This window comes from Coregonus lavaretus (genome assembly GCF_964263955.1).
Source record: "Coregonus lavaretus genome assembly, chromosome: 4".
Taxonomy (NCBI): domain Eukaryota; kingdom Metazoa; phylum Chordata; class Actinopteri; order Salmoniformes; family Salmonidae; genus Coregonus; species Coregonus lavaretus.
In genome coordinates, this window is record NC_139991.1 from 52,475,642 (window position 1) to 52,501,483 (window position 25,842).

Consider the following 25,842-nt stretch of genomic DNA (forward strand, 5'->3'; position numbering starts at 1 on the left):
GCTTTCCCTCCCCGGATTTGCGGCTCCAGGATACTTTTTTCCAACAGGACAGTCCTTCAAACGTCTGCGCAGATTTGTCTAGGGACTCAGCCATTGGTCATCGTCAGAATTGCCGTGCGCTTATTGGTAGGAGCTTGTGGAAGGCAGAAGTTTGAGTTGTGCTTTTGTTATTCATAGAGCCGGACGTTATTCACCCCAGGATTCATACCCAACCCACTTTATGAGTGAGGAAATATGTTTGTTTACCCTACCTGTGGATAATAATAATAATAATAATAATAATAATAATAATAACATGCCATTAAGCAGACGCTTTTATCCAAAGCGATTTACAGTCATGCGTGCATAAATTTTTCTTATGTGTATGGGTGGTCCCAGGGATCGAACCCACTACCTTGGCGTTACAAACGCCGTGCTCTACCAGCTGAGCTACAGAGGATCTTATTGTAAAAACAAAAAAAGAGGCAGTCTTTTCCCAAGATGTTTATAATAACGCTTATACATAGTATCAGGCTTATGATACATTGTAGCCTATGAGTGATACATTGTAGATTTGAACATTGTATCACAGCTACATTCCATAAATGAAAGTGTTTTAACTGACTATGCCACTTATATTTCAGAATTTTTGACATATAGGGCTTTGTAAGTTTTATATGACCAAACATATCATAAAATATCTTTAGAAAAAAGGTTATTATAACTAACACAAGTCACAACAATCTCTTCTTTCCTCCATGTAGATACATCATTAGAGAAGGGTAGTCACTTCCAGTCCCATTTTATCCTTAAGCCTCGCTTGCTCAGACTTGAATTCTTTTCTCATCCCTTGAGGGCAACTTTTAATTTGATGTAATTTAGTTTCACACTGTCACTGGGAATGCTGCAACTTATATAGGCTACATTTATGATGTATCCCTGTTTCTACTCCCTCCTCGCCTCTCACTGTAAACCAACCAACACAGCACTAGTCATTATTGATAACATATTGATTGTGGGAACAGACTCACTGAATGCCTGAGGGTGAGATCAAATTGATTGTCATAGTAAAGGATCTGACCATTGCATACAGTAGAAAGTCCTACACATACAGTGGCTTTGGTCATTCGTGGAGGGAATTATCCTAACAGTAAACCCCGTTTGGCTACTCCACCAGGGTCAGCAAGTTCACTCTCCTATGTAGTAGCATAGATAGAGAAAGAGATGGTGTGTGTGTGCATGCGCATGTGTGTGTGCACGTGACGGAGAGAGATAGACTGCACTGTCCAATGTGAGTGGTGTTCTTTTACTGATCGGCAGGTTCACAGGGTCAGACAATTTCATCCTCAATTCTCTACCAGCCTCCCTCCCCTCCCTCTTTTCCTTTTACCCTGTCTCTCTCCCCCTGTCACGCACATACACTGCCACAGTCACACAAACACATGCGTGCACACACACTACAGTGCCCACAGTTCATGAGTGGAAGCTAAATCAAGAGTGCGCTGAGGGAATTATCCCTGACCCTGGTATTGTTTATCTTACTTATTAGAACCATAGGTATACCCACACCCCACTGGCCAACTCAGACCCCAAGCCAGCACGCACACGCACAATATATCATTTATATATTTTACAGTGGAAGACAGAGAGAAGTGGAAGTAAATTTAGGCCACGGAGGCTAAAGGAGAGAACAGATAGTGGCAAGTCTTTCTCTCATTTAGCCTTCAGATTAGACTGTGAATGTTTATCCCCAAATAATGAAACCAATCCAGTCCTCGTCTATGACAATCCAAGCCTTCATTCTATTCCTGCTCCTCTGGTGTTTCTGGAGCCTAGTGTCGTGTATTAGGATTATGCCTTTGTTAAATGTTTTTATGATCTTAGTTCAAATGTAGCCGTTTGGAGGGTGACGCCCCAGGGGAGACTGGTGATTGGCCAGAAGAGGGAGCACCCATCTTTTTGCATTGTTTATAAGTAGGGGCTAGACAAAGATAGGGCAGAACGGCCATTGCAATCTGGGACGCCGTTCTCCGGGTGTCATGACATCTGTCACTTATGCTGTAAACGTGTGATATTAATAAAAGCCTCTAATCACAGTGCAGCCTAAGCGGACTCCTTGTTGACAGCAATAGCCACCAACAACAGACACGACACTAGCATTGTTAAGAGGGTTTCTTTAAGCACTTATCTGGGTGCCTAAGGGACTGGACTTTGGTCACCTTGTTTCTCCGGGTAGTTATGTGTAAAAATAAGTGAGAAACAAAAACACATATTTGCACGAAATTGAAAAGGAAACTAGTTCAGCTATGCAAATGTTGCCACGGTAGGGTTTTAGATACAATACAATCGCATTGTGTTCTATTGACATACATACTGATTTTTACCACCCATGAAAGCTGATCCTGTGTTTTTTTTATAACAATACTGATGCAAAGGACTGATATCTTAGCCAAATCCTTCTAGTCTAAGCCATCTATCGAATCCATCATGTGACAGGGGGCTTATGAAGAGACAAATGTGTCCTTGTTCTTGGAAGCATTGTTTATCAGTGTAAATACCAAACTATATGGTAATGACACACTGTGCCTCTAGTATGTATGAAGACCGAATATCAGACCAATTCAAATATGCCTGTTAGCACTAGTTCAAGTATGATTTTTTTATGGCCTTCAGAAAAGGATCTTGAACCATACTACATCGTCATGTTTTACCCAGCGGCAGTATATTTTTAATCCTTTCAGACTCTACTCTAGAGAAGACTGAACTTCACTAAAACATCTAATACCATTTTATTGGTTGCGTACACATATTTTGCAGATATTATCGCGGGTGTAGTGAAATGCTTATGTTCCTAGCTCCAAAAGTGCAGTAATACCTAACAAAACAAAACAATAGATACAAATCCCCAAAATAAAAATAAAGAAATAAAGAAATATCAGAACGAGCAATGTCAGAGTCCAGAATATAAATATATATGTATATAATGGTGTGTATAGACAGTATGGACAGTATAGGAATAGAAAAGGTGTGTACAGCAGTAGTTATATAGGATGAGCCTTGACTAGAATACAGCATATACATATGAAGTTGGTAAAGCAGTATGTAAACATGATTAAAGTGACCAGTGTTCAATGACTATATACATAGGGCAGCAGTCTCCAAGGTGCAGGTTTGAGTACCGGGTGGTAGCCGGCTAGTAACAGTGACTAAAGTTCAGGGCAGGGTACTGGGCGAAGGCCGGATAGTGTTGACTATTTAACAGTCTGATGGCCTGGAGATAGAAGCTGTTTATCAGTCTCTCAGTCCCAGCATTGATGCACCCGTACTGTCTACGCCTTCTAAATGGTAGCGGCCGTGGCTCGGGTGGCTGAGATCCTTGACGATCTTCTTGGCCACTACTACAATCTTGGTGTTATCGTTTTTGGATTGTCAGCTAATGCATTGCGTGGGTGTACACATTGTCTTGAATGTCCTGAAAAGTCATTCAGAGTCAATAGAATGAGAATGAGTTAAGCTGGTCATTTGGGACATGTGAAGATTAAGACACACATAAGACTACTCGTAGACAGCTCCAGTGTAGAGGCAGCCTCAGCCTCAGAGATTGGCAAGGAATGCATTGAGAGCACAACCTCACCTGGCTGCCCATGCTGCCAAGGTTATGACGAGAACCCCTGCCACTGTCTTCTGCATAATCCCTAATCACCACATTACAGATTTTCCATCTGCAGGGTCCCCAAGATTCACTTTGCAGATAATTTTTACTGTACAAAAACAAGACCTTTTCAGCCCTCAATGGCAATGAAAAGCATTTCTGGGACAAGCAGCTGTTAACTAACACCAAGGCAGATGGGATGTATTCAACTCTCCTCACTGATGTCTGGGCAGATGCTGGTGAGAGATGGATTCTGAGTTATGTACAAGTCATAACCTATTCTGTCAGGAGCACTGAGTGGTCATAATCTACACTACCGTTCAAACGTTTGGGGTCACTTAGAAATGTCCTTGTTTTCTAAAGAAAAGCAATTTTTTTGTCCATTAAAATAACATCAAATTGATCAGAAATACAGTGTAAACATTGTTAATGTTGTAAATGGCTATTGTAGCTGGAAACGACTGATTTTTTATGGAATATCTACATAGGCGTACAGAGGCCCATTATCAGCAACCATCAGTCCTGTGTTCCACTGGCATGTTGTGTTTGCTAATCCAAGTTTATCATTTTAAAAGGCTAATTGATCATTAGAAAACCCTTTTGCAATTATGTTAGCACAGCTGAAAACTGTTGTTCTGATTAAAGAAGCAATAAAACTGGCCTTCTTGAGACAAGTTGAGTATCTGGAGCATCAGCAATTGTGGGTTCGATTACAGGCTCAAAATGGCCAGAAACAAATAACTTTCTTCTAAAACTCATCAGTCTATTTTTGTTCTGAGAAATGAAGGCTAATCCATGCGAGAAATTGCCAAGAAACTGAAGATCTCATACAACGCTGTGTACTACTCCCTTCACAGAACAGCAAAACTGGCTCTAACCAGAATAGAAAGAGGAGTGTGAGGCCCCGGTGCACAACTGAGCAAGAGGACAAATACATTAGAGTGTCTAGTTTTAGAAACAGACGCCTCACAGGTCCTCAACTGGCAGCTTCATTAAATAGTACCCGCAAAACACCAGTCTCAACGTGAACAGTGAAGAGGCGACTCCGGGATGCTGACCTTCTAGGCAGAGTTGCAAAGAAAAAGCCATATCTCAGACTGGACAATAAAAATAAAAGATTAAGATGGGCAGTCTGAGATATGGCTTTTTCAACCACTCCACAAATGTCTTGTTAACAAACTATAGTTTTGGCAAGTCGGTTAGGACATCTACTTTGTGCAGGACACAAGTAATTTTTCCAACAATTGTTTACAGACAGATTATTTCACTTATAATTCACTGTATCACAATTCCAATGGGTCAGAAGTTTACATACACTAAGTTGACTGTGCCTTTAAACAGCTTGGAAAAGTCCAGAAAAGAATGTCATGGCTTTAGAAGCTTCTGATAGGCTAATTGACATAATTTGAGTCAATTGGAGGTGTACCTGTGGATGTATTTCAAGGCCTACCTTCAAACTCAGTGCCTCTTTGCTTGACATCATGGGAAAATCAAAATAAATCAGCCAAGACCTCAGAAAAAAATGTGTAGACCTCCACAAGTCTGGTTCATCCTTGGGAGCAATTTCCAAACGCCTGAAGTATCTATATCCATAGTAAAACTAGTCCTATATCGACATAACCTGAAAGACCGCTCAGCAAGGAAGAAGCCACTGCTCCATATCCACCATAAAAAAGCCAGACTACAGTTTGCAACTGCACATGGGGACAAAGATCGTACTTTTTGGAGAAATGTCCACTGGTCTGATGAAACAAAAATATAAATTTGGCCATAATGACCATCGTTATGTTTGGAGGAAAAAGGGGAATGCTTGCAAGCCGAAGAACACCATCCCAACCGTGAAGCACGGGGGTGGCAGCATCATGCTGTGGGGGTGATTTGCTGCAGGAGGGACTGGTGCACTTCACAAAATAGATGGCATCATGAGGAAGGAAAATTATGTGGATATATTGAAGCAACATCTCAAGACATCAGTCAGGAAGTTAAAGCTTGGTCGCAAATGGGTCTTCCAAATGGACAATGACCCCAAGCATACTTCCAAAGTTGTGCCAAAATGGCTTAAGGACAACAAAGTTAAGGTATTGGAGTGGCCATCACAAAGCCCTGACCTCAATCCTATAGACAATTTGTGGGCAGAACTGAAAAAGCATGTGCGAGCAAGGAGGCCTACAAACCTGACTCAATTACACCAGCTCTGTCAGGAGGAATGGGCCAAAATTCACCCAACTTATTGTGGGAAGCTTGTGGAAGGCTACCCGAAACATTTGACCCAAGTTAAACAATTTAAAGGCAATGCTACCAAATACTAATTGAGTGTATGTAAACTTCTGACCCACTGGGAATGTGATGAAAGAAATAAAAGCTGAAATAAATCATTCTCTTTACTATTATTCTGACATTTCACATTCTTAAAAGAAAGTAGTGATCCTAACTGACCTAAGACAGGGAATTTTTACTAGGATTAAATGTCAGGAATTGTGAAAAACTGAGTTTAAATGTATTTGGCTAAGGTGTTTGTAAACTTCCAACTTCAACTGTAGGTGTGTGCCTTTCCAAATAATATCCAATCAATTGAATTTACCACAGGTGGACTCCAATCAAGTTGTAGAAATATCTCAAGGATGATCAATGGAAACAGGATGCACCTGAGCTCACTTTCGAGTGTCATAGCAAAGGGTCTGAATACTTACAGTACCAGTCAAACGTTTGGACACACCTACTCATTCCAGGGTTTTTCTTTATTTGTACTATTTTCTACATAGTAGAATAATAGTGAAGACATCAAAACTATGAAATAAAATATATGGAATCATATAGTAACCAAAAAAGTGTTAAACAATTCAAAATATATTTTATATTTGAATTTCTTCAAAGTAGCCACAGAAAAACCATCAAAATTTTCGTAAAACCTGTTTTCGCTTTGTCGTTATGGGGTATTGTGTGTAGAATGATGATGCATTTTGGAATAAGGCTGTAACGTAACAAAATGTGTAAAAAGTGGAGGGGTCTGAATACTTTCCGAATGCACTTAATGGATGTTTCAGAGTTAAATCCTATACGTCATTAACACTAATGCTTATCACTAACAGGAAATCAACACATTCCACTAATCCATTTAATACTATTCATTTTCAACTGCTTCAGTTCAATTAACATTATGTCATGTAACATTACAGACATCATCTTCACATTAGCGCACCCTTGTCTGTTGACTTTCCTTCCCTCCGGTCATCACTTCTTTGCCATCTCTCATCAATGCAAATTCCATTGACTTTTAATTTAACATTATTCAGCAAATCATGCAACGTACTCACAAATGTGTTATTGAAAAAAATCCACTAAGGATTAAAAGCTATAATCGTAAAATATACTAAGTAAATTGATGTAGTATTAGCCTACATAAAGTGTGAGACACATTCACCAAGTGAATGAATACAGACAGAACAGTCCTTACAATGCAATTCTATAAGACCTTTGTGAAACAGTATCGCATCCTGTAAGGCATCATGCTCATGCCCTCTGTTGACTCAAAGTAAAACTTTGAGAGGAGTTGCTGGATAAAGGAAATTCTGAATGAAAGAGAAAAACTTAATGAAAGTCAATTCTGAATAAAAGAGAAAAACAGTATTATACCTAGTGATACACAGTAAGTAGTGTTTGTTATGCTGCGAGTATAACCTGTTCCAAACTGTGTTACATGCGCAGGAATTCTACAAAACCTCAATGATCCATACTAACCACTAGTGGCAATTTAGGAAACTACCGGTTCATTTCAGCCATACAACATGCCAACCAAGGCATAAAAAATTATACAGGATCATGAGCTTAAAATTTGAATCCCCAAAAAAGTGAAAACAGATTTGTGGAACTCTGTCAAAATGCAACAACATATGCCCTCATATCCCGCTCCAGGGATTTTTCTGCTATAGTAATCCTTGGGCGGAAGCATTTTTTCGGGTCACCTAAGTGCAAACAGTGTAAAATATATATATATATATATATATATATATATATATATATATATATATATATATATATATATATATGCGTAAACTTAAACGACTAAAACCAGATATAAAGTATGTAGAAAAGATAATTAACCTAAACATTTTTCAATAACAATCTTTGAGAACGAATAATCACCAAAATAAAAGCTAGACAGTCAGAATTGAAAATTCCAAAAACAATGAATTTAGCAGTATTCATTTTGTTAGTTTGAGCAAAATAAACTAGCTTGAAAACTGCAACATTTTCTCTCAGTTGCATGACAAAATGTGCAGAATTGCAGGAAATTAGCTTTAAAACAGAAAAATATTTAAAAAATACAGCGCCAAGATGGGAGCCTCTAAAATGTGTTCTAAAATGAGGCCACGCTCATTGCCACGCCCCCTACCACACCCCTTGGCACACCCACCTCCTAAGCCCCTTTTTGATCCAGAAAAAAACCCTGCGCTCCAAATCCAAATCTCACAGCATATCGCTCTGGAAATCTGACCCTTACTCATCTGTCAACAGTGGTTTACCTTTGAGGAAATAAAAACTTTATGATGGCTATGATTTCTATCGCAATAAACCCAGTATTTACAGGATGTGATCAAATGGACATTGTTTATTCAACCCTCAAGACCCAAGGACCACTCTGTAACAGAGAATAACAATGTTTCCCCCTTACATTTTACATATATTAAATACAGAATAACAATGTTTCCCCCTTACATTTCACATATATTAAATACAGTATGCACTATACAGTACACATCTGGACACAAGTCAGGGTTTCCAAATCTGACAAAATGCCATGATCAACTAAAACCCTTAAAAGTTTTTCTGATCTATATCAAGGGTTCAATCACTGAACCCGCGTGAAAAGAAGTCCAACGTGGCAGAACATCGACCAATGGTGACACAGTCTAACCATAATACATAAATAAATGTGTTTATTGATAGGGTTGAGTGGGTGCGATGTGAAGCAGATGACTGGGGTTTCCTGTACATGAGTATGTCCTGTGGTCATTCCATCACATCTCCATATGGGGTCTTCTTAGGCCCAGCTGGTTCCTCAGGGGCGGGCTCTGCTACTGCAACACAGACAGACACAGAGAGATGTCAGAGACCTGAGAGCTGAGTAAACCACTGGCCTAATGTCAACCACTCTTATTTGGTGTCCGTCTGCACAACAAGCATTGAGATGGAGTCCACGTTGTATAGAATGACATAGAATAGAGTAGAACCACTGCTATACTCACTGTGTGGCGTTCGGTCTGGTTCTTTCCCTGTCTCTATTAACATCCATAGGTCAGTGCACTTCATTGTCTCCCAGCGTGTTACTGCATAGCTGCCCACTGACGAAGCCACTGAAGGGGAGTTGAGGTGCCAATGAAAGGAACAAGGTGAGACAAAAAGGTAGACATGATTGACATTTAGACAATCATTCTAAACTCTATATCACTGCAGGTTATACCTACACATCACATGCTGTAATTTGAGTACACAGGCACACTCTCACCTGTTGAAATCAGCAGATTCCACTGCAAAGGATATGGAAACCTCTTCTGAATAACTTTTTGTATGATAAATAATCCACTTGTCCCTAAGATAGAGTACAGGAAATGTTAGGGTACATGAAAAAGGGTCCACTATGCATTCATGCATAAATAAATAAATAGTTATATGAAGAGAAAACAAAGCATTGGGGGATTGTCACTCACCCAATATAAAGGTCCCTGTCCCTTTCATGAAGGCATGAGACTGACAGGCAGCATACTGTTGTAAACCCTGAGAGAGGAAAGATAGCAAATGTGTTGAATACAAAATGTAATTATCATGAGAGATTATTTTAATGTTCAATATGTGTCCTAGGTTAGGTAGCTCTGGTGAGAAATCTGAGAACACAACTAGCAAAGAAGAACAAGGAAGGCTGTAAAACCTAGTAAATGTATATAATCTTGTATAAAATGTCAAAACACAAAGCATGTGTCCTCTACAGCTGAGCTACAGCAGCCATGCAGCAGTGTCTTGCATAAAAGGTTGAAGCAGTAGAAAGAGAAAGGACCTACCGGATGTTTTGCTGCAAGCGCATCGTCCACTTTTGTGAGTCCAAGGTTGACCATTTCGTCAATAACAACTTTAATTAAGCTGACGTATTTATTATACCGCCACAATATTCAACAACTACAAGCCAATGTGTACATAACTGTTGTTATGAAACGTGCAACTTCCGCATAAAGAGTCCAATAAATCCCGAAGAGTATATTTTCATGAATGTTTCTGTGATACTAAATGACTCACGACGCATCGTGGTGTGGAGGCGTCAGTGCAGCTCTAAACTGATGAGCACTGTTGAGAAGCTAAAAGTGTGCATAACTGTATTATTTTATTTTATTTATTTATTTTCTCTTTTAGGGGTAGACAAATCGTTTTGCTTAGTGGTATGGATATAGTTTATTTTCTGCTGTGTAAACATTTTTCATTTATATATTATGCAAAAGTTTAAGATTTAGCATACAAATACAAAAAAAGAATAATCAAAACAAAATGTATTTTATTATGATTCAAACGCATATGCTAAATCAAAATACTATAGAACAAGCTTGTCACAGTCTTGATTATTTATAATTTTCTTCTCTGAACAAGTAGGATTTTTCAGTGTGATCCCATGCTTTACTCTACTAGTTATAGTCAGCCTAGTTTGGTCCAGTTTGTTGTCAGAGGATGTCTTCCTCTGATTTCGCTCTGTACTCTTGGTCCTGTTATAAGCCTGGTCCTAGGACAGAGATCGACACAGACAGAGTTATAGGAAGGGATTTCAAAGCAGAATACAATATTGAAAGTCCCGTGTAGCTCAGTTGGTAGAGCATGGCGCTTGCAACGCCAGGGTTGTGGGTTCGATTCCCACGGGGGACCAGTATGAAGAAAAAAAAATGTATGCACTCACTAACTGCGTCTACTAAATGACTAAAATGTAAATGAAAGACAGCAGAGCATTCCAAGCTATTTATGATACACAGATACAGTGGGGGAAAAAAGTATTTAGTCAGCCACCAATTGTGCAAGTTCTCCCACTTAAAAAGATGAGAGAGGCCTGTAATTTTCATCATAGGTACACGTCAAATATGACAGACAAAATGAGGAAAAAAAATACAGAAAATCACATTGTAGGATTTTTTATGAATTTATTTGCAAATTATGGTGGAAAATAAGTATTTGGTCAATAACAAAAGTTTCTCAATACTTTGTTATATACCCTTTGTTGGCAATGACACAGGTCAAACGTTTTCTGTAAGTCTTCACAAGGTTTTCACACACTGTTGCTGGTATTTTGGCCCATTCCTCCATGCAGATCTCCTCTAGATTAGTGATGTTTTGGGGCTGTCGCTGGGCAACACGGACTTTCAACTCCCTCCAAAGATTTTCTATGGGGTTGAGATCTGGAGACTGGCTAGGCCACTCCAGGACCTTGAAATGCTTGTTACGAAGCTACTCCTTCGTTGCCCGGGCGGTGTGTTTGGGATCATTGTCATGCTGAAAGACCCAGCCACGTTTCATCTTCAATGCCCTTGCTGATGGAAGGAGGTTTTCACTCAAAATCTCACGATACATGGCCCCATTCATTCTTTCCTTTACACGGATCAGTCGTCCTGGTCCCTTTGCAGAAAAACAGCCCCAAAGCATGATGTTTCCACCCCCATGCTTCACAGTAGGTATGGTGTTCTTTGGATGCAACTCAGCATTCTTTGTCCTCCAAACACGACGAGTTGAGTTTTTACCAAAAAGTTATATTTTGGTTTCATCTGACCATATGACATTCTCCCAATCCTCTTCTGGATCATCCAAATGCACTCTAGCAAACTTCAGACGGGCCTGGACATGTACTGGCTTAAGCAGGGGGACACGTCTGGCACTGCAGGATTTGAGTCCCTGGCGGCGTAGTGTGTTACTGATGGTAGGCTTTGTTACTTTGGTCCCAGCTCTCTGCAGGTCATTCACTAGGTCCCCCCGTGTGGTTCTGGGATATTTTCTCACCGTTCTTGTGATCATTTTGACCCCACGGGGTGAGATCTTGCGTGGAGCCCCAGATCGAGGGAGATTATCAGTGGTCTTGTATGTCTTCCATTTCCTAATAATTGCTCCCACCGTTGATTTCTTCAAACCAAGCTGCTTACCTATTGCAGATTCAGTCTTCCCAGCCTGGTGCAGGTCTACAATTTTGTTTCTGGTGTCCTTTGACAGCTCTTTGGTCTTGGCCATAGTGGAGTTTGGAGTGTGACTGTTTGAGGTTGTGTACAGGTGTCTTTTATACTGATGACAAGTTCAAACAGGTGCCATTAATACAGGTAACGAGTGGAGGACAGAGGAGCCTCTTAAAGAAGAAGTTACAGGTCTGTGAGAGCCAGAAATCTTGCTTGTTTGTAGGTGACCAAATACTTATTTTCCACCATAATTTGCAAATAAATTCATTAAAAATCCTACAATGTGATTTTCTGGATTTTCTTTTCTCAATTTGTCTGTCATAGTTGATGTGTACCTATGATGAAAATAACAGGCCTCTCTCATCTTTTTAAGTGGGAGAACTTGCACAATTGGTGGCTGACTAAATACTTTTTTCCCCCACTGTACATGAGAAATAAACAATATCCTTCAACAGTGCCTTGGAAAATTCATCACAAGTTCCAGTTTAACAGTCACTACCTGTCTCAGCAGCTTGATTTTACAGTGTCCAGCGTAAGAGGTGGGATGGACTAACTTCACCATGTCTGCTAAAATGTACCACCACATACAGACATAAGCACAAGCACAGACATTGACCAAAGAACAAGCACATGACTCAAAGATGTGGCTTTTTAAACACCTCCCTCTGCAACTGGATCCTGGACTTCCTGACGGGCTGCCCCCATGTGGTGGGGGTAGGCAACAACGTATCCGCCACTCTGACCCTCAACACGTGGGCGCCTCAGGGGCGATTGCATTGTCCTCTCCTGTTCTCCCACGACTGCGCGGCCATGCACGACTCCAACATCATCATTACGTTTGCAGACGACACAACGGTGGTAGGCCTGAACACCAACGACGATGAGACAGCCTACAGGGAGGAGGTCAGACACCTGGCAGTGTGGTGCCAGGATAACAACCTCTTCCTCAACGTCAGCAAGACAAAGGAGCTGATCGTGGACTACAGGAAACGGATGGCTGAGCACGCCCCCATCCATATCAACGGGGCTGTAGTGGAGCAGGTCTAGAGCTTCAGGTTACTTAGTGTCCACATCACTAAGGAATTATCATGGTCCACACACACCAACACAGATGTGACGAGGGAACAACCACACCGCTTCCCCCTCAGGAGGCTGAAAAGATTCGGCATGGGCCCTCAGATCCTCAGAAAGTTCTTCAGTTGCACCATTGAGATCATCTTCACTGGCTGCATCACCGCTTGGTATGGCAACTGCTTGACATCCGACCGCAAGGCGCTACAGAGGGAAGTGCGTACGGCCCAGTACATAACTGGGGCCGAGCTCCCTACCATCCAGGACCTCTATACCAGGCTTGTCAGAGGAGGGCCCTAAAAATGGTCAAAGACTTCAGCCACCCAAGTCAAAGACTGTTCTCTCTGCTACCGCATGGCAAGCGGTACCGATGCACCAAGTCTGGAACCACAGGACCCTGAACAGCTTCTACCCCCAAGCCATAAGACTGTTAAATAGTTAGTTAAATAGTTAATCATTTGCTACCCGGACTATCTGCATTGACAATTTTTTACTCTTTTGACTCATCACATGTGCATTATCTATCCTGTTGCCAACTCACTTTATCCCTGCCTAAACACTGAGTGTACAAAAAAAGTTGCACCCCCCTTTTTGCCCTCAGGACAGCCTCAATTCGTCGGGGCATGGACTCTACAAGGTGCTGAAAGCGTTCCACAGGGACGCTGGCCCATGTTGACTCCAATGCTTCCCACAGTTGTGCCAAGTTGGCTGGATGTCCTTTGGGTGGTGGACCACACAGGAAACTGTTGAGCGTTGAGCATTGCAGGAATTGACACAAACCAGTGTGCCTGGCACCTACTACCATACCCAGTTCAAAGCCACTTAAATCTTTGTCTTGCCCATTCACACTCAATGGCACATATACACAATCCATCTCTCAATTGTCTCAAGGCTTAAAAATCCTTCTTTAACCGGTCTCCTCCTCTTCATCTTCACACTCCCCAAGTCCAGAACAGACTTGGGAAACGCACAGCCCTACACATTACTACATGGAACTCTATTCCACATCAAGTAACTCATGCAAGCAGTAAAATCAGATTGAAAAAAAACAGATAAAACTACACCTTATGGAACAACGCGGACTGTGAGGAGACACACACAGGCACACACACGCTAGCACACGCAATCTACACACACATACACTGTGGTGTTGTTGTATGGTGGTATTGTACATTTTGTGTTGTGGATAAGTAGTGGTGTAGTAATGTTATATGATCTACAGTTATATTTGTGATGTGCCTTAATGTGTTTGGACCACAGGAAGAGTAGCCACTGCCTTCGCAGCAGCTAATCGGGATCCCTAATAAAATACATATAATACACTGATTGAAGTGGATTTAACAAGTGACATCAATAAGGGATCATAGCTTTCACCTGGATTCACCTAGTCATTCATGGAAAGAGCAGGTGTTATTCATATTTTTTACACTCAGTGTATGTACAAATCTACCTCAATTACCTCGTACCCCTACACATCGACTCAGTACTGGTACCCCGCGTATATAATCAAGTTATTGTTACTCATTGTGAATTTATTCCTCGTGTTATTCTTCTTCTATTATTTCTATTTTTTTCTATCTGCATTGTTGGGAAGGACCCATAAGTATTTCACTGTTAGTCTAGATCTGTTGTTTAGGAAGCATGTGACAAATAACATTTGATTTGATATATGTAACATACTCACCCCCCCCCCCCCCCCCCCCCTCATCAATCTACACACAATACCCCATAATGACAAAGCAAAAACAGGTGTTTAGAAATTTGTGCAAAAAAAAAGAAAAATGAAATATAACATTTACATAAGTATTCAGACCCTTTACTCAGTACTTTGTTGAAGCACCTTTGGTGATTACAGCCTCGAGTCTTCTTTGGTATGACGCTACAAGCTTGGCACACCTGTATTTGGGGAGTTTCTCCCATTCTTCCCTGCAGATCCTCTCATGCTCTGTCAGGTTGGATGTGGAGCGTCGCGGCACAGCTATTTTCAGGTCTCTCCAGAGATGTTCGATTGGGTTCAAGTCCGGGCTCTGACTCGGCCACTCAAGGACATTCAGAGACTTGTCCCGAAGCCACTCCTGTGTTGTCTTGGCTGTGTGCTTAGGGTCGTTGTCCTGTTGGATGGTGAACCTTCGCCCCAGTCTGAGGTTCTGAGCAGGTTTTCATCAAGGATCGCTCTGTACTTTGCACCGTTCATCTTTCCCTCGATCCTGACTAGTCTCCCAGTCCCTGCTGCTGAATAAAATCCCCACAGCATGATACTGCCACCACCATGCTTCACCGTAGGGATGGTGCCAGGTTTCCTCCAGACGTGACGCTTGGCATTCAGGCCAAAGAATCTTGTTTCTCATGGTCTGAGAGTCCTTTAGGTGCCTTTTGGCAAACTCCAAGCGGGCTGTCATGTGCCTTTTACTGAGGAGTGGCTTCCATCTGGCCACTCTACCATAAAGGCCTGATTGGAGGAGTGCTGCAGAGATAGATGTCCTTCTGGAAGATTCTCCCATCTCCACAGAGGAACTCTGGAGCTCTGTCAGAGTGACCATCGGGTTCTTGGTCACCTCCCTGACCAAGGCCCTTCTCCCCCGATTGCTCAGCTTGGCCGGGTGGCCAGCTCTAGGAAGAGTCTTGGTGGTTCCAAACTTCTTCCATTTAAGAATGATGATGGAGGCAACTGTGTTCTTGGGGACCTTCAATGCTGCAGACATTTTTTGGTACCCTTCCCCAGATCTGTGCCTAGACACAATCCAGTCTCGGAGCTCTACAGACAATTCTTCGACCTCATGGTTTGGTTTTTGCTCTGACATGCACAGTCAACTGTGGGACCTTATATACAGTTGGAAGTCGGAAGTTTACATACACTTAGGTTGGAGTCATTAAAACTACTTTTTCAACCACTCCACAAATTTCTTGTAAACAAACTATAGTTTTGGCAAGTCGGTTAGGACATCTACTTTGTGCATGACACAAGTAATTTTTCCAACAAATGTTTACAGACAGATTATTTCACTTATAATTCACTGTATCACAATTCCAGTGGGTCAGAAGTTTACATACACTAAGTTGACTGTGCCTTTAAACAGCTTGGAAAATTCCAGAAAATGATGTCATGGCTTTAGAAGCTTCTGATAGGCTAATTGACATCATTTGAGTCAATTGGAGGTGTACCTGTATTTCAAGGCCTACCTTCAAACTCAGTGCCTCTTTGCTTGACATCATGGGAAAAATCAAGAAAAACAGCCAAGGCCTCAAAACTTTTTTTGACCTCCACAAGTCTGGTTCATCCTTGGGAGCAATTTTCAAACGCCTGAAGGTACCACGTTCATCTGTACAAACAACAGTATGCAAGTATAAACACCATGGGACCACACAGCCGTCATACCGCTCAGGAATGAGACGTGTTCTGTCTCCTATAGATTAACGTACTTTGGTGCAAAAAGTGCAAATCAATCCCAGAACAACAGCAAAGGATCTTGTGAAGATACTGGAGAAAACAGGTACAAAAGTATCTATATCCACAGTAAAACAAGTCCTATATCGACAAAACCTGAAAGGCCGCTCAGCAAGGAAGAAGCCACTGCTCCAAAACCGCCATAAAAAAGCCAGACTACGGTTTGCAACTGCACATGGGGACAAAGATCGTACTTTTTGGAGAAATGTCCTCTGGTCTGATGAAACAAAAATAGAACTGTTTGGCCATAATGACCATTGTTATGTTTGGAGTAAAAGGGGAGAGCTTGCAAGCCGAAGAACACCATCCCAATCGTGAAGCACGGGGGTGGCAGCATCATGCTGTGGGGGTGCTTTGCTGCAGGAGGGACTGGTGCACTTCACAAAATAGATGGCATCATGAGGAAGGAAAATTATGTGGATATATTGACGCAACATCTCAAGACATCAGTCAGGAAGTTGAAGCTTGGTCGCAAATGGGTCTTCCAAATGGACAATGACCCCAAGCATACTTCCAAAGTTGTGGCAAAATGGTTTAAGGACAACAAAGTCAATGTATTGGAGTGGCCATCACAAAGCCCTGACCTCAATCCTATAGAAAATATGTGGGCAGAACTGAAAAAGCGTGTGCGAGCAAGGAGGCCTACAAACCTGACTCAGTTACACCAGCTCTGTCAGGAGGAATGGGCCAAAATTCAGCCAACTTATTGTGGGAAGCTTGTGGAAGGCTACCCGAAACGTTTGACCAAAGTTAAACAATTTAAAGACAATGCTACCAAATACTAATTGAGTGTATATAAACTTCTGACCCACTGGGAATGTGATGAAAGAAATAAAAGCTGAAATAAATCATTCTCTCTACTATTATTCTGACATTTCACAATCTTAAAATAAAGTGGTGATCCTAACTGACCTAAGACAGGGAATCTTTACTATGATTAAATGTCAGGAATTGTGAAAAACTGAGTTTAAATGTATTTGGCTAAGGTGTATGTAAACTTCCAACTTCAACTGTAGATAGGTGTGTGCCTTTCCAAATCATGTCCAATCAATTTAATTTACCACAAGTGGACTCCAAGCAAGATGTAGAAACATCTCAAGGATGATCAATGGAAACAGGATACACCTGAGCTCAATTTCGGGTCTTTTTTACTTATGTAAATAAGGTATTTCGGTTTTTAATACATTATGGGGTATTGTGTGTAGATTGATGATGCATTTTAGAATAAGGCTGTAACGTAACATGTGTAAAAAGTGAAGGGGTCTGAATACTTTCCGAATGCACTTAATGGATGTTTCAGAGTTAAATAGTATACATCGTTAACACTTATGCTTATCACTAACAGGAAATCAACACATTGGGCTAATCCATTTAATACTATTCCTTTTCAACTGCTTCAGTTCAATTAACATTATGTCATGTATCATTACATGTTTTCAATTTGTCATTATGTGGTATTGTGTGTAGATTGATGAGGGAAAAAAATTATATTAGCAATTTTAGAATAAGACTAACGTTACAAAATGTGGAAAAGGTCAAGGGGTCTGAATACTTTCCGAATGCACTGTATATGATGGGGGGAAAAGGGGAGTTTTCGTCTGTCTCTGGGTCCTCTTCTGAGAGCACTCCACTGGAAAAGCCTCCCTGAGGTTATACAATAGATATACCATACATACAATGGGTCAGAGTGTCAAGCTAGTATAACTGACTGGTGAAGCCTCTCTCTGACACACACATAGAACCGTACCTGGGCTTATTTTGGCCCTAAGGCATGAGGGGTCTAAAGTCTGGTCCATGCCACAGTGGGATTGGCTCTCAAGCAGGTTTTCATCAGTCTTAGCCCGGAGATGGAGCAGGGGCTGGACAGGAAGTACGGCAGGGCAAACGGACACTCCTGCCCTCTCTCTGGTTCTCCTCCATAAGGCCTTTGCATAATTTTCGTTCACCAGCCCCATGGTCATCTAGTAAAACAGGAAAAATCACTTGCATTTGGACTTCCTAAAAAGTATGTTCGGTACTGCACTGTCTAAGATATCAAAGTGTAGGTAGGCCTACCTCAGATGATTCCATGTAGCTGTTTTCACAGCCAGGAGATGGCGTGGAGAACAAAGGCTGCCTGGAGGAAGACAAAGAAAAGGGAAAGCATAAAATCACAACAAATCTACACATGTCAACATGATCAATCTCTCTTAGGACATAGCTTAGTTTGTGATGAGAGTAACCTGTGCCGCTCTCTGTCGTGGTCAGTCCCTCTGTATTGCCTGCTGGACAGATGGACCTTGGTCAGATGGCTGTGTGCAGAATGGGTCTTCTTTACCTTTTCCATGACTTCTATGACCTTACGTCTGACCTCTGTTGCCTCCGTGACTGATGGGGGTGATGAAGGAGTCTGAGGAGGTGGCTGGCGGCTGGAGGAGTATAGACACCTGATAGGGAGACAGACAGACAGAATGTAAGAACACTGTGGCTAGGGTTACCGCTTACACAGTGGCAAGAGCAGCACTGTATATTGAACACTAGATTGAAGTTCCCCCTCCTAATGCATAGATTCAGCCACATAAGCTATGTTACACACAATCTGATTCCTCCTGTCACCTCTGTGTGTGGGTACTCGTCACAGGCGGTCCTCTTGGTGATGGGCCGGCTCTGACAGCGCCCTTTGGAGGTGATGGCTGTTACAGTACAGGTGTAGGCTGTGTTGGTGGCAAGGCGGCGGACAATGTGAGCACGCTCTGTGCCCAGGTAGGCAACACGGCCATTCAGCCTCAGCTCATAGTGGAACAGGCAACCCAGGGGCACCAGGGGAGCCCCCCACATGATCTGGAGCTCATGCTCAAGCTCATCACACGGGCCAACCTCTTCCCCAGGCCCCACTGCACACACACCCAGCTGGTACAGGGTTCCTGGGGACAGACCACCCAGTACAGCCTTAACAAAGATAATTGTACAAAATACATTTGGTGTTATGGTAAACGTTTAAGGCTGCTGTATTGATTGCTGTAGCATAACTTACCACAGCTCTATTAGTGTTTCAACACGATACAGTTGATACATCTTGGGCTTCAGCTCGCCCGCTGGTGAAAACCCAACTCAGTCGCACATGAGACGCTGTGCATCCAATCAAACGCAGCTCCTGTGGATGACCAGGCCTTGTCCCTCCCCCTCTGATTCTATGGCCAATAGCACGGGGTCGCTGCAGGTGCTGGTGCCCCCATCAGAGGTAGAGTGGAGCAGTCTGAGTGAGAGTTCATGTCCAGGTTTGAGGATAAATACAGGCAAGGTCACATGACTTAGGGTTCCACGATACAGAACTGTCTCTCTGTCCAAAAGGCTGGGGACCGAAAAAGAGTATCAGTCAACTGCTTATACAATGATACCCTTCTACATTGAACGACACAATGTTGCTTGTCCATGAAACAACTTTTCTCTTTTCTTTTACGTTTTCTCTAAGAATATTATGAGCCTTGGCATGAGTATATTTGGTGAAAAGGTCCCTATAATAAAACTCCTTAACGTTCCTGCAGTCAGCTGACCTGTAGGTGACCTCTAGGCCACTCTCAGGGAAACACTTTTCAGGGGCAACGGCTTGGAAAGCAGCTGTAGCTTCCTAAGACATGAGTTCACTTCCTCCCTGAGCTCCTGGCCAATGGAGGGAGAGCTGGAGAGAGACTGGAGGAGAGAGTCAGAAAGGGATTGAGACCACAGGAGGTTGGTGGTACCTTAATTGGGGAGGACGGGTTCGTGGTAATGGATGGAGTGGAATTAGCAGAATGGTATCAAATACATCAAACACATGGTTTCCATGTGCTTGATGCCATTCCATTTGCGCCGTTCCAGACATTATTATGAGCCGTCCTCCCCTCAGCAGCCTCCACTGATTGAGACACGTAATAAATGCAATAAATACATGTACATTTCATTGGTTGAGGTGTTGTTTATCCCTATTGAAAAGAGTATGCTATTGTCATTTTAATGTAGTTATACCACCAATAATTGATAACTGGTAATGGATATATAATCAAACTTCTATATAGTAATATGATTGATATAGTAAAAGACATCCTATTGATATTAGCTTGAAAAACTATGTAATAACTGATCAACCAAGCATACATGGCATTCCAGGTACGTTGGAGTAACCTGGTTCAACAGAAATGTTCCAGAGAGTACCGTAATGAGACAACTTTCAGTCGCTACTGGAGAGACCCGTGCTCTCTCACGTGTAACACTCCAGCTGGTCGTGACAATACTTTCACTGCCCTATGAGACCGAGAGAGGGAGGAAAGGGTGAGGGGGTGTGCTTCAGCCAGGTACCTATCTGGCTACACTACGATAGATTGTGAAACATTTTCCATGTTCTCTGATGGTACAGTGACACTGGGACTAATAACTCTACTTGATGACAGAATGAGTTAGGCCCTAGGGTGTCAAATGGAGGAGTGAGTGACGTACATACAGTGGTGTGAAAAGGTGTTTGCCCCCTTCCTGATTTCTTATTTGTTTGCCTGTTTGTCACACTTAAATGTTTCAGATCAAACACATTTAAATATTAGTCAAAGATAACAGTATGAAAATGTATGCACTCACTAACTGTAAGTCGCTCTGGATAAGAGCGTCTGCTAAATGACTAAAATGTCAACGTAAAATGCAGTTTTGAAATGAAGGTTGTTATTATTAAGGGAAAACTAAATCCAAACCCACATGGCCCTGTGTGAAAAAGTGATTGCCCCCTACAACCTAATAACTGGTTGGGCCACCCTTAGCAGCAACAACTGCAATCAAGCATTTGCGATAACTTGCAATGAGTCTTTTACAGCGCTGTGGAGGAATTTTGGCCCACTCATCTTTGCAGAATTGTTGTAATTCAGCCACATTGGAGGGTTTGAGAGCACGAACTGCCTTTTTAAGGTCATGCCACAGCATCTCAATAGGATTCAGGTCAGGACTTTACTAGGCCACTCCAAAGTCTTCATTTTGTTTTTCTTCAGCCATTCAGAGGTGGACTTGCTGGTGTGTTTTGGATCATTGTCCTGCTGCAGAACCCAAGTTCGCTTCAGTTTGAGGTCACGAACAGATGGCCGAACATTCTCCTTCAGGATTTTTTGGTAGACAGCAGAATTCATGGTTCCATTTATCACAGCAAGTCTTCCAGGTCCTGAAGCAGCAAAACAGGCCCAGACCATCACACTACCACCACCATATTTTACTGTTGGTATGATGTTCTTTTTCTGAAATGCGGTGTTACTTTTACGCCAGATGTAATGGGGGACACACCTTCCAAAAAGTTCAACTTTTGTCTCGTCAGTCCACAGAGTATTTTCCCAAAGGTCTTGGGGATCATCAAGATGTTTTCTGGCAAAAACGAGACGAGCCTTAATGTTATTTTTGCTCAGCAGTGGTTTTCGTCTTGGAACTCTGCCATGCAGGCCATTTTTTCCCAGTCTCTTTCTTATGGTGAAGTCATGAACACTGACCTTAACTGTGGCAAGTGAGGCCTGCAGCTCTTTGGATGTTGTTGTGGGGTCTTTTGTGACCTCTTGGATGAGTCGTCGCTGCGCTCTTGGGGTAATTTTGGTCGGCCGGCCACTCCTGGGAAGGTTCACCACTGTTCCATGTTTTCGTCATTTGTGGATAATGGCTCTCACTGTGGTTCGCTGGAGTCCCAAAGCTTTAGAAATGGCTTTATAACCTTTTCCAGACTGATGGATCTCAATTACTTTCGTTCTCATTTGTTCCTGAATTTCTTTGGCTCTCGGCATTATGTCTAGCTTTTGAGGATCTTTTGGTCTACTTCACTTTGTCAGGCAGGTCCTATTTAAGTGATTCCTTGATTGAGAACAGGTGTGGCAGTAATCAGGCCTGGGTGTGGCTAGAGGAATTGAACTCAGGTGTGATAAACCACAGTTGAGTTGTGTTATAAGGGGGGGGGGGGCGGCAAACACTTTTCTCACACAGGGCCATGTAGGTTTGGATTTTGTTTTCCCTTAACCATAACAACCAGCCCCCCATCTATCCTCAGAGTTCGTACTGCTTGGTGACCTAAATTGGGATATGCTTAACACCCCGGCCATCCTACAATCTAAACTAGATGCCCTCAATCTCACACAAATTATCAACGAACCTACCAGGTACAACCCTAAATCCGTAAACATGGGTACCCTCATAGATATCATCCTGACTAACTTACCCTCTAAATACACCTCCGCTGTCTTCAACCAGGATCTCAGCGATCACTGCCTTATTGCCTGCGTCCGTAACGGGTCCGCGGTCAAACGACCACCCCTCATCACTGTCAAACGCTCCCAAAAACACTTCAGCGAGCAGGCCTTCCTAATTGACCTGGCCCAGGTATCCTGGATGGATATAGATCTCATTCCGTCAGTAGAGGATGCCTGGTTGTTCTTTAAAAGTAATTTCCTCTCAATCTTAAATAGACATGCCCCATTCAAAAAATACAGAACTAAGAACAGATATAGCCCCTGGTTCTCCTCAGACTTGACTGCCCTTGACCAGCACAAAAACATCCTGTGGCGTACTGCATTAGCATCAAATAGCCCCCGCGATATGCAACTTTTCAGGGAAGTTAGGAACCAATATACACAAGCAGTTAGGAAAGCAAAGGCTAACTTTTTCAAACAGAAATTTGCATCCTGTAGCACTAACTCCAAAAAGTTTTGGGACACTGTAAAGTCCATGGAAAATAAGAGCACTTCCTCCCAGCTGCCCACTGCACTGAGGCTAGGAAACACTATCACCACCGATAAATCTACAATAATCGAGAATTTCAACAAGCATTTTGCTACGGCTGGCCATGCTTTCCACCTGGCTACCACTACCCCGGCCACCAGCTCTGCACCCTCCGCTGCAACTTGCCCATGCCCCCCCCGCTTCTCCTTCACACAAATCCAGACAGCTGATGTTCTAAAAGAGCTGCAAATCATCTGGGCTAGACAATCTTTCTTTCTAAAACTAGCCGCCGAAATTGTCGCAACCCCTATTACTAGCCTGTTCAACCTCTCTTTCGTAACGTCTGAGATCCCCAGAGATTGGAAAGCTGCCGCGGTCATCCCCCTCTTCAAAGGGGGTGACACTCTAGATCCAAACTGTTACAGACCCATATCCATCCTGCCCTGCCTTTCAAAAGTTTTTGAAAGCCAAGTCAACAAACAGATCACCGACCATTTCGAATCCCACCGTACCTTCTCCGCTATGCAATCCGGTTTCCGAGCTGGTCATGGGTGCACTTCAGCCACGCTCAAGGTCCTAAACGATATTATAACCGCGATCGATAATAGACAGTACTGTGCAGCCGTTTTCATTGACCTGGCCAAGGCATTCGACTCTGTCAACCACCGCATTCTTATTGGCAGACTAAATAGCCTTGGTTTCTCAAATGACTGCCTCGCCTGGTTCACCAACTACTTCTCAGATAGAGTTCAATGTGTCAAATCGGAGGGCCTGTTGTCTGGACCTATGGCAGTCTCTATGGGGGTGCCACAGGGTTCAATTCTTGGGCCAACTCTTTTCTCTGTGTATATCAATGACGTCGCTCTTGCTGCTGGTGACTCTCAGATCCACCTCTACGCAGACGACACCATTTTGTATACATCTGGCCCTTCATTGGACACTGTGTTAACAAACCTCCAAACGAGCTTCAATTCCATACAACACTCCTTCAGTAGCCTCCAACTGCTCTTAAACACTAGTAAAACTAAATGCATGCTCTTCAACCGAACGCTGCTTGCACCCGCCCACCCGACTAGAATCACTACTCTAGACGGGTCTGACCTAGAGTATGTGGACAACTACAAATATCTAGGTGTCTGGTTAGACTGTAAACTCTCCTTCCAGACTCACATTAAGAATCTCCAATCCAAAGTTAAATCTAGAATCGGTTTCCTATTTCGCAACAAAGCCTCCTTCACTCATGCTGCCAAACATGCCCTCGTAAAACTGACTATCCTACCGATCCTTGACTTCGGCGATGTCATTTACAAAATAGCCTCCAACACTCTACTCAGCAAATTGGATGTTGTCTATCACAGTGCCATCCGTTTTGTCTCCAAAGCCCCATATAATACCCACCACTGTGACCTGTACGCTCTTGTTGGCTGGTCCTCACTACATATTCGTCGCCAAACCCACTGGCTCCAGGCCATCTATAAATCACTGCTAGGCAAATCCCCGCCTTATCTTAGCTCATTGGTCACCATAGCAACACCCACCCGTAGTCTGCGCTCCAGCGGGTATATCTCACTGGTCATCCCCAAAGCCAACACCTCCTTTGGCCGCAATTCCTTCCAGTTCTCTGCTGCCAATGACTGGAACAAATTGCAAAAATCTCTGAAGCTGGAGACACTTATCTCCCTCACTAACTTTAAGCATCAGTTGTCAGAGCACCTTACCGATCACTGCACCTGTACACAGCCCATCTGAAATTAGCCCGCCCAACTACCTCATCCCTATATTGTTATTTATTTTGCTCATTTGTACCCCAGTATCTCTATTTGCACATCATCTCTTGCACATAATTCCAGTGTTAATACTAAATTGTAATTATTTTGCACTATAGCCTATTTTATTGCCTTACCTCCATAACTTGCTAAATTTGCACACTGTATATTATATGTATTTCTGTTGTATTTTTGACTTTGTTTTGTTTTACCCCATATGTAACTCTGTGTTGTTGTTTTTATCGCACTGCTTTGCTTTATCTTGGCCAGGTCGCAGTTGTAAATGAGAACTTGTTCTCAACTGGTTTACCTGGTTAAATAAAGGTGAAAAAAAAAAAGATTAAAAATAAATAAATAAAAAAATAAATAAAAAAAATGAAAAATAAAATAAAATTCTTCAGTTCAAACCTGCTATTTTGTGTTTACTTGTGTTATCTTTGACTAATATTAAAATTTGTTTGATGATCAGAAACATTTAAGTGTGACAAACATGCAAACAAATAACAAATCAGGAAGGGGGCAAACACTTTTTCAATAGCGCAGTGCCATGGCAGCGCTGTATTTTGCCAAACAAGACCTTATCCCACCGTGTCCTTGTCTCTGACCTATGTGGCTTTGTGCCAGGCGGCTTAAGGTACTGGGGACTGAGGGGTGGCGTAACAAGCCTTGGCAGGCCACCTCACACAGGGACAGCCTGGCCAGGATCTGGGCAGCAGAGTTGACCGTGTTCTCCCGTCCCTGGTCCAGCAGTGTCAACAGGCTGGTCAAGACCTGCCCAAACACAGCCTGGTCTCTCAGTAGCCACCCACGCCCAGCCGAGCACTTAGCCTGAGCGAGAGGGATGATTCAAGACAGAGATGGTTACTGGTAAGGCTGCCCCACACATACACTTTCACACACACCAAAGAGGCTAAGGCACCAGCAGCATTCATCACACTGTATGGATCATCTCTGGTTAGGAGTTGCCCTAGACTTCCAACAAGGCTGTTGCTGCCCTTTGGACCCATGGCCTGCAGCTGCTGCACAACCTCCTCTCTTTCCACCAGGACTCCA

At 42.6% G+C, this 25,842-nt stretch overlaps 1 protein-coding gene across 1 annotated transcript; it reads right to left on the bottom strand.

The window, feature by feature from the left end:
* Positions 1-8,222: 8,222 nt before the first annotated feature.
* LOC311127222 (transmembrane protein 141-like) lies at positions 8,223-9,877 on the bottom strand. The gene is made up of 5 exons (XM_084159018.1): positions 9,688-9,877; positions 9,340-9,406; positions 9,138-9,221; positions 8,878-8,985; positions 8,223-8,709 (listed from the first exon to the last, which is right to left on the bottom strand). The coding sequence occupies exons 1-5, from the start codon at positions 9,739-9,741 to the stop codon at positions 8,642-8,644; spliced, it is 381 nt and encodes a 126-aa protein (XP_084015144.1). The 5' UTR covers positions 9,742-9,877; the 3' UTR covers positions 8,223-8,641.
* Positions 9,878-25,842: the final 15,965 nt, after the last annotated feature.